This window comes from Vidua macroura, chromosome Z (genome assembly GCF_024509145.1).
Source record: "Vidua macroura isolate BioBank_ID:100142 chromosome Z, ASM2450914v1, whole genome shotgun sequence".
NCBI classification, from domain to species: domain Eukaryota; kingdom Metazoa; phylum Chordata; class Aves; order Passeriformes; family Viduidae; genus Vidua; species Vidua macroura.
The window spans coordinates 63,202,289-63,211,906 of record NC_071611.1 but is presented as its reverse complement, the minus strand read 5'-3'; the positions used below and the strand labels follow the sequence as shown (position 1 = coordinate 63,211,906).

The 9,618-nt window shown below is 36.7% G+C and overlaps 1 protein-coding gene across 4 annotated transcripts in view; it reads right to left on the bottom strand.

Annotated features, from left to right (window-relative positions):
* Positions 1-1,695: 1,695 nt before the first annotated feature.
* ARSK (arylsulfatase family member K) overlaps positions 1,696-9,618 on the bottom strand; it is a 33,710-nt gene continuing 25,787 nt past the window's right edge. For all 4 annotated transcript variants that reach the window (XM_054002511.1, XM_054002514.1, XM_054002513.1 and 1 more), the window contains 4 exons: positions 8,561-8,732; positions 6,405-6,629; positions 3,392-3,616; positions 1,696-3,309 (listed from right to left, as the gene is read on the bottom strand). In XM_054002511.1, coding sequence (XP_053858486.1) covers positions 3,041-3,309; positions 3,392-3,616; positions 6,405-6,629; positions 8,561-8,732 — 891 coding nt within the window. In that variant the 3' untranslated portion in view covers positions 1,696-3,040. The remainder of the gene's footprint in view (positions 3,310-3,391; positions 3,617-6,404; positions 6,630-8,560; positions 8,733-9,618) is intronic.

Genomic DNA, 9,618 nt, shown 5'->3' with positions numbered 1-9,618 from the left:
CACACACACACACACACACACACACACACACACACATATATATATATATATATATATATATATATATATATATACATATATATATATATATATAATATATGGATGGATGGATGGATGGATGGATGGATGGATTTACTGTTACAAGGAATTGTGTAAAAATAGCAGCTTTTCCCAGCTCAATGCCTCAGTGGAATTTTCAGTATTACCTAAACCTAAAGACCTCAGGATAGTTCCATCTGTAAGATTAAAGACATTTTATGGAGGGGTTTATTGCTTCCAATTTTAATTTTACCTTCTAGTCATTGCACCTTCAGTAAGAGAGAGGAATTAAGGGTAACGTGACTTCACAAAAGCTGAAACAAGTACCCGTGTTTAGCTATGCTTTATTCTTGTTGCTGATCGCTCAGAACACAACTGTGAGGATGTGCTTTAACACACTTCCTCACGTTTCAAAGGCTTATTCCTAGCTATGCCTAAGCAATCTGAAACCAAAATGATAATGGGCATTTTGTTTATGGGCTCACAGGTTATGAAATTATATTATTATGAAATGGCCAGATGACCCTGGCAGGGGCAACAAATGATTGGAACCATGGTGCCATAATCAGGACTTTGGTTACTCAGCCCTTTTGCCATGCCCTGGTTTCCTGGGGGCAATGGGGTCCATCTGACAAAGCAGGGAAAAAGCATCTTTGGTCAGAGACTTGCCAGACCCCTGAAGAGGGCTTTAAATTAGATTTGCTGGGGAAGGGTGTCTATCCATCCCAATCCAGCCAGTCAAGTATCAATACCTAAAACGGATGCCCAGAAGAGCATCAACATCTCCTGTAAAAGAGATTTTTGAATACTTTTGAAAGTGTTAAGTTTGAAAATAGTACTCAAAGAGACAAAATTTAGGAACCTGTGTCCCTTTACAGTGTTTACAACTAGGAATCCCTGATAAGAGTCTACAAGGAGACCAAGAAAATACAAGCACAATGAAATAATTCTAGTCTTGCTTCTAAAGAAACTTAATGGAAAACTGGTAGAACCAAGGAAGGCTGTAAAAAAATTACAAAGAACACAACAATCTAAGTTCCTTACACTTTTTCCTGAAATAAAGGCATCCAATTATTTTTTAAGCTTTTCTAGTCCTTGTTACCTATCATCACTGTTTCCCAGCTCTGACTCCCATTGTCACAAACATTTATAAAGTTCTAGTCTCCTGGAAAACAAAATCTTTCTAATCATTCCTCAAGACTAACAGATACTAAAACTTTTCTAAATACCAGACTAGCAAGTGCAGCCTTCTGTTTAAATAATTTCTTTTTCATCTTCTACTTTGTGTTTTTGGAGGATACATATTCCATATTATAATCAGACTGCAAGCCATGTGACCCAGCAGAATGATTTTACGTGGTCTCCCTAACAACAAGCTCTACTCTGTGAGCTGGCCCATTCCTGAATTTTCAAGAAGCCTGTCCCCATGCACTGGGCTTCTCTGGACAGTCTGTGGCACAAGATATGGTTGCAAGGCTTTTCCCTATTTGTTCCTCCATTTCAGAGAGCATCACAAATGCCACTTTTCTAAACCTAACATTAGTTAGTCTTAAAAGCTCATCTTTTCAAGGAAAGCACTGTTCACAGAACTAACAAAATACAATTTCCCCCACATTTTAAACATTCAATCATTAAAAAGCACACACACAAAACACATTCAGTTCACCAAAATTTTATTTTACTCCATTTTGGACAATGTACTGCATTCTGTCCAGGCCTCTAGAAAGTGAGGAAATCTCTTTATTCTTTTTTCTCTTGAGTAAATTTTCACATGAATATAAATACTTCCTCTAATTATGCAGCCCATTTATTTTGTTTAAGTAATTTCAACCATACCCAAATTCATTTTAAGAAGAATTATAATGGCACGTGCTACAGGGTTTCAAGATTTTTTAACTCTGTGTGGGAAGCTGCTCATGAAATGAGTGTGGAGCCATCAGAAAATATGTCTTCTTTTTATGTTTATTTTTACTGGCTTACTGCTATTACTGTGCATTTAAAACAGATTCCAGAAAACATTTTATATGTTAAGTATAATGTCATTCTGAACTGGTACTATAGCAGCAATGATGGTGACCAAGAATTAGCAAATCTAGCTGCTGTAATTACATATTCCCGTAAATGGAAGAGTTGTTACCTAAATCTTACCTTTTTCCAAAACTACTTCTTTTTGGTCAAGTCACTGGAAAAATGGAAACCAGTATTTTTCTTGCTGCAAGCTTCAATTGTGTCTCCTCTCTGTACATTTTAGGTTTCAGTTCTCCACTCACTGATGTGCATTAAAGGATCTACTTGCAGAATCTAACTGCATTCAAGCAGTTTTTATTTTATGTTATGCAAATCACCCTATCATTTCTCAGAGAACTGCTCTACTCATAGGTTTGGCAAAAAGGGGTTTTTTGTTTTTGTTTTTGTTTTTGTTTTAAATTTATGATGATGACCAGAGAGCAGCATGAGATTAGCAGGCAGGCCTTGAAAACGCGGGGAATCAATCACATGTAACACAGGAATGCTGATATAGTTAAGTACTCGCATAAACCACATCTATGTTCAGACCTGTACTGGTTACCAACTTTTTGATGAATGTCTATTTAATCTAGATTTACACACAGGGAATTTCACTGTAACTGGCAGTTTACTTTACTAAATTTTATAATCCTTGCTTTTCCTTATAAATGGAAGTTCCTATTGAGTTTGAATGCTTAATACTCCGTACTTTTGCAATAAGCTAAATATTACATACACACAATTAGTATTTGCATGCTACCCTTTCTATATACACTTACTTACACTTACACAACATCTAAAACTCTAGTTTTGTTGTACTAGCTAGTTATATAAAATACTCTTGGCTTTCTGACACAAAGCAGCAACAGTTCAGTTATCTTTACTTTCAATAGGGTATATATGAAAATAATTCTAACATTTGAAATGCAGCATAATATTATAAATGCATAATGTTTTTATTTCCTCATTCAAATGAAACCCAGGTTGTCTGTATCTACTTACCAAGCCACAATTCAATTGCATTCTCATACTTTTTTTGGTCCTTTAACCAGTCTTGATGCCATCTAAGATTTGCAATAACACTTGAGTAATTGTGACCCAAACTTTGTTTCCAACTGATAAAATGTTGTTTGTTATACTCCTGAACAGAAGAAGAAACCTTTGGATAGTTTACTATAGAGCGAAGTATTTTGTCCAAAGAATGTACAGTTACTGGGAATTTTATGGCAAGATTTGTAAGCTCATCTGGATCAGCAGTAAGGTCTGTAACAAACAAAAAGTCAATTAAGATTCAATTTACACTAAAGTAAATTAACGAATCAGTCAAGACATAAAAGTAGCATACCAAAGAGCTGGGGCAGTACTGAAGAGCCATCCGAGTATGTGATATATTTCCACTTGCCAGTTCTCAGCATATACACAGAGGAATTCACATTGCATCCATGGAACTCACTCAGCACCCATGAGGGCCGAGATCCTCTGGGTGATGCTTTGCTCTCAGCCTTTTCACGTAGCAGCGGTATAAGAGAATATCCACTGAGGTTCTGAGGGACAGGAATTCTTGCTATATCTAAGGAAAGATACACAAAACCAAAATGCTACTGCAGTTTTCATGACTAAAAAAGTCTAACACAATGCTACTAATGTCTGAATGTTGATAATAAAATGTGCTCTCCTAGTTATTATCCCAAAATACACAATAATTAATACTTTAAGGAACTTCCCAAGGCAAGCTGCCCAGCACCTTGATCAAATACATCACCTATGTGTAACTTAACCTTTAACAGAGGTTTGTGAAAAGGGATCACAATAGTCTCCTTCGACGGATGGGGCTGTTTTATTCCTTAATCATGTTTGCAAACATTTCTCTTTTGCTCTGACTATATCAGGCAGAAGAAAAAGAATAACAGAGCATGAAAGACCCTAAAAGCTCCACATCTAACATGTTGTAACCATTTATTTCTTGAACAATAATGGTGCTGTAGCATTCTTCATTAATGAATAATGAAATGCCTCATAAAAGGTGGCCATTATTATCCCCTATAACTGGTGGGGACACTTGAGGAGCAGGGCCACTTGCTTCTCTGGCAGGATTGGAGATAAAGATGGTATTTGAGATGGTATCAACATAGTGCATGTATGGAAAACACTGGATGACTCCATAGCCTACCAGATGGCCACTAGAAGATGCTCCATAAGCTCCTCAGCATTAACTTATACCACAAGCTTCTCTAGCTCCCAAAGATCAGGTTAAAAGACTGCAAAGGTTTTTCAGAAACATTCTGAAAAACACAGCTGAGAATCCCAAGCATGTCCTAAAAACCATGTATGACAGTACTGCTATTTTTAATCAGCCCACTAAACACTGTTTATAGTAATTCAAAATTCAAAACTTGCCATTTCACAGGGCACCGTGGTAGTATTTAATCTGTTCTGTGTTGAGTGGTATACTCTGTGCATATAAATTGCTCTTAGGTGACTCCTTCATCAGCACACGTCTTCCTTTTTGTTCTCTGCCCAGCCAGTATCTGACAAAGTACTAGGAAGACCCGTGTAAACCCAGCAAGCAGCTCCTGGGCATGCATGGGCAAAAAAATTTGAACAAATACATACTACATTCCAACAAATGAAAAAGGGATATAGGCTTTTCTGTCATCCTAAACCAGTAATGCAATATTTTGCAGTAACTGGATTCTCTGTGTGCAAAGAATGTTCCAGCCACCTTCAGCAGCTCCAATAAAAGCTCTGCTTTTCAACTTCCATACAGACCAACAAAGTTAGTGCTGCCTGAAGATTATGCTACATCCTGTTACAAAGGGCAAGAGCTGTTGCACTTCCAACTGTACATTCGTATCAAACAGATTCTGCTGGAATCAAAACTTTTGCACTTTAGTCTCAAAGTCAGTGCAGAAGGCAGTCTTGACCAAAGCATTTGGATGGCATCTTAAGAGAGATTATTTCCTTGCAACAACACAAACCAAAGCAATTAATTTGTCACAAAAACAGACTTGAAATCTGTTTCCTCACTAGTCAGCAGCAGCACGCAGACTGAGAACATTATACATGATAGAGATGGCTCTTCAAGTGTTCATTTTTGTCACATGTGCCTTTTTGACATTCAGAGTACAGAGAAAGGGAACTGCCAGAACAGAAGGAATGAATTATGCACACAAAGTTCTGGGGAAAAAAAGCCCAAATGAAAAACCCCCCAGGAGGAAAAGACAGAAGGATGTTAAACCATCTGACCAATTATGTCCCATGGGAAAAATAGAGAAAGAAATAAAAGAAGAGATTTTTAACTCTTTATATAGGCTACCTAAACTTGTTTAATAAGATCCATATCTAGTACAGATATATACACAAAACAACTTGATGTCAAAATTTGGAAGAGAAAGCCACTCAGATTTTATATCCTATTTTTCACTGGATAACTGGTTCAAAAGTTTTGAGAAGACGCAAACAGATAAATAACTTCTGTTTACTTGTTAGAAAATCAACTTAAAACAATATAGAAGTGGGGTTTTCACTGACATTTACTGCTAGAAATACAGTTTTATTCACTCACGTTCTCCAGGCAATTGCAGTGTACATGTGACACCTCTTAAAGAGCAAGCCTTCCAGACTCGTTTGAAAAGAACGTTTTTTTCTGATTGGGAGCCTAAAAGATCACAGATAAAGCCTCAAAAGATAACTTTACCTGATGTTTAATTCCAATCAGAATTGTCTCTTGCATTATTTATCACAGATAACTGTTCGAAAATTCCCACTTAAAAGTGATTTCCATCTAAGTAATTTAAGTTTAGTTCTTTTTATTTGATTTTCTGTCCAATACTGAGTATTTTCATATCTCATAAGGTAAGAATGGATATCCATTATCACATCTTTTTACACTTCCTGTACAAAGTTTCATCACATTTCTTCCACATGACCCTTCATAAAATGCATTACTTTGCTAAGTTAATGAACCTGTCCTCCTCCTTTCAGGTTTAATCACATCTCTGGATGCACTTACACTGTAATTTCTATACTAAACTGTTGGGTATGAAGGCTATCAAGGATTATTCATATCTAAAATGGGTTTTATTCCCTTTTTTTTTACTAACAAATAATCCTATATATAATCAGTCAGTGTAATTATGTGGATAAAAGTTACAGTAATAAAGAAGACAATCAGTTTCTTTATTTTATTTTTTCATCCATTTTTTATTTTTTCTGTTATGTCCATGTCCACAGACAAATTATCTCCTGTTGTGTTACTATATTGCCTCAAAGTAGAGACATCATTCTGACTATTATGATACAAATGCAGAATAGTAATGGTAACAGGGAAAAAAATTGTCACCTGAAATTTAACTCACCAAGCATAGTAGGATAGATATCCACAAGAGATACTACATTTGATATTTGGTGCTGTTCTCTTAAACCTGGCCCCATAACTAAAAGAGGAACATGGGAACTTCCCTCATACATGCTCATTTTATAGAACTGACGGTGTTCCATAGCAAGTTCTCCATGATCTGCAGTGAATATAATGATTGTTTTTCCAAGAAGCCCAGTATCTCGCAGAGCTGAAATAATCTCTCCTGCAACAACAGAAAGATAATGAAAAGGATACATTCAAAATACTTCTTCCAAGGTCTGTAGCTGCAAATCAGCATGCAAATTTCAAGGAACCCTCCTAGTTCAGTGGAGGAAACTCCTTTTTTCACATACATTTGTGCAATGAAAACACAACATACACTACTCTATTTTTGTATGTACGTTTGTGCAACAAAGACAGGGCCAAGATCCATGAAGCTGGTAGTTAAGCAAAGCACTTAGGCATCTTAAATATTAAAACTTTAGGATGATTCATGCCTAAACATACTAGTTAAAAGATGTTATAAAATCACAACTACAGTGCAGTTACTTTGCAATCCCTAATCTCCTAGATCTGTAAGGCTTCCATTGATCTCTTTTAATTCATAAAATGCAGAGGAGCAATTCTGGGTCTTTTAATTCACTTTACCAATCTATTATGCTGTCTTAGTTTAGGCCATATGCCTAAAAGATTAGCTTATTTGATCATGAATTTCATACTAGTATGCAAACAAATTCTTATTCATCCATGGTCACTTTTCAAATTGAAAAATAAAATGCTGTAAATTAAGACCAACTTGCATTGTAAATTTTTTATCTGTAGACCTTTCTGCAAACTCTGAAGAATTCTGAATGTGCAATTAATTATTTATTCATAACTTTCTATAATCTGCTTCTAAGGGACACTCCAAATGTAACCTTATTCTTCAGTCAATGTCTAACAGCTGTTATCCAGTCTACACATTTGAAATCAACCTCAAAGGAAAACTACTTATGCCCTAGAATGTATCTTTTCTTCCAGCTCAGCTTTTACAGTCTGTCCCCTACACAAAAATGTTTCCGTTATTTCTGTTAGCACTTAATCAAAGAGACTTAGTTCCTCTTGTACATGGGTGTCTTGGGTACAGAGGAAAAGAAGGGCGGAGTTTCCAGCACTATTTAATAGCATACCACTTATGTCATGGAGGGAGCATGGTTTTCAGCAGGAGATGCTAAGGTGTGTTGAAGCTGATTCAGTCTTACCTTGGTGGTGGAAAGATCTGAACTGTTCCCTTAACTGTTGCTGAACTCAAGGGATGCTTTAACTATTTCTAGAACCCTGACAAGCTGTAACGATTCCTGGAGCAGCAGGAAGATAAGACAAGCTGCTGCCACCACCACTGCTGCTACTATTTCTGCCACTGATGACACTGTCAGGGCCAGCCCTTTCAGCAGCCGGACCCTTTATCTGGATTAATTGTCTCTCCAGACTTTGTTTTGTCCCTGTTTCCCACTGTTTCCAGGCTAGAGGAAGGATAATAAACTGGAGAAACTTTTTTTGCCTCATTGCTTTTGTTTTCCTGAGCTGCATGGTCCAGTGTGGAGGGGATGGAGATGATAGTTGCCATCTTTCCTTTGTCTGGAAAAACCACACTAGGTACTTTCTTTGGGGGTGTTTTTGCTTTTTTGTTGGTGAACACCCTTCCTTTGGGTGGAGCACTCTCCCTTTGTGTCCTCCTTTATCTATATTGTTGTGTTTATTGCAAGTTTCTCTGTAAAATTGATATTCCCACTTCTGATGTCTCCTAGTATTTCCTGGGCTGTCAAAAGGGGATGGGGGAGGAGGGGCAGCTTCCATGGGGTAATTTTCCCATTGCATTTTAAATCAGTGCAATAATAATAGTGCCCTACTTTGCTGTAGTCACTGGTTTTCTACAGAGCTTCTGACTGCTGGCTGTGATTACTTTTCAGAGTGCTGAAGTTCACCTAAATTCGCCTAAAAGCCTATCCTGTCATTTATTATATAGACTGAATAGGCAACTTCCACAACTTACTCTCAGATGTGAATTGTGGTGTTTTGTTTTCTATCTTTTTCCCCAAAAGATCAGCCCTATCAGCATTTTCTTTTTAAAAAATCAGAACTAGAAAATCCACTGTGTAATAGGACATTACCTACCCAGCATGGCATCTGTCTCTGCACACATAGCATAATAAAATGCTCTAATGTTTCTCACTTCTTCCTTTGTAAACTCTCCTGTGCAATTCTTGGTGTACGATGAGTAATAGTCAACTGGATGCATCTCTGAAACAGAAGACCACTTGGGTATTTTAATAGCTTCATAATTTACCTAGAAAATAAGAGGAAATTAACATTTCTTTAGCAACTGAATTAAACAAGTTTTTTAACAGAGATTTAATTTAAGCAATTATAGCATAAATTCAAAGTTCTCAATTTGTGGCCCAGGAAACACTAGCTGCTTATTTGTTACACCGTGCAGCTTCCTCCTCCCTACTTCTCCACAGTTTCCAAAGGTAAAATGTTTTTTAAAAACCTATGAAAATCAACAAGAAACTAAGGCTAGGAGCCACAAATATGCGCTTCACCAATTGCTGTATATTTTTAAGAGAGGTATCACAGAACACTCTTCTAAAGTAGGTACAGAATATTGGCATAGAGTCTTCATAACTGTAGAATAACTATAAACCCATGGATCTAAAAGATTGGGTTATGTGGGACTAGAGAACAACATGGAAAACCATGTAGTCTGGGAAAGCCTCCAGGACAGTGATGACAAGTCTTGGCATCTTGATAAAAAGAATGGACTACATCAATCCAATTTTCTTATACTTTCTGCATGCTTCTACATATGTCAATCCATTTAGTTATAAAGAAATGTAAGATCAGTATGAAACCAAAAAGCCAATCTATTTGTATATTCAAACTATGCATAGTCACAGATATTGTCTGCTTCAGTACTAGCTGTAGAGTCTTGAAAGTTGACATACACATTTAGCCTTGGCTGTCATACTTGTAAATATTCCCTTAAATAAAAGGGAACTTGAGGCAATTTCCTCTTGTACTTTCACTTGTTACTTGGAGGAAAAGCCTGACAGCTAAACAAGTTGATAAATCTGCAAGAGTTCAAGTGTCCACAAAAGTAAAACCTGGCTTTGTAACAGTCAAATAGACACAAAAAAATGTAAGTTTCCTTAGGATCTATAGAAAACACACTA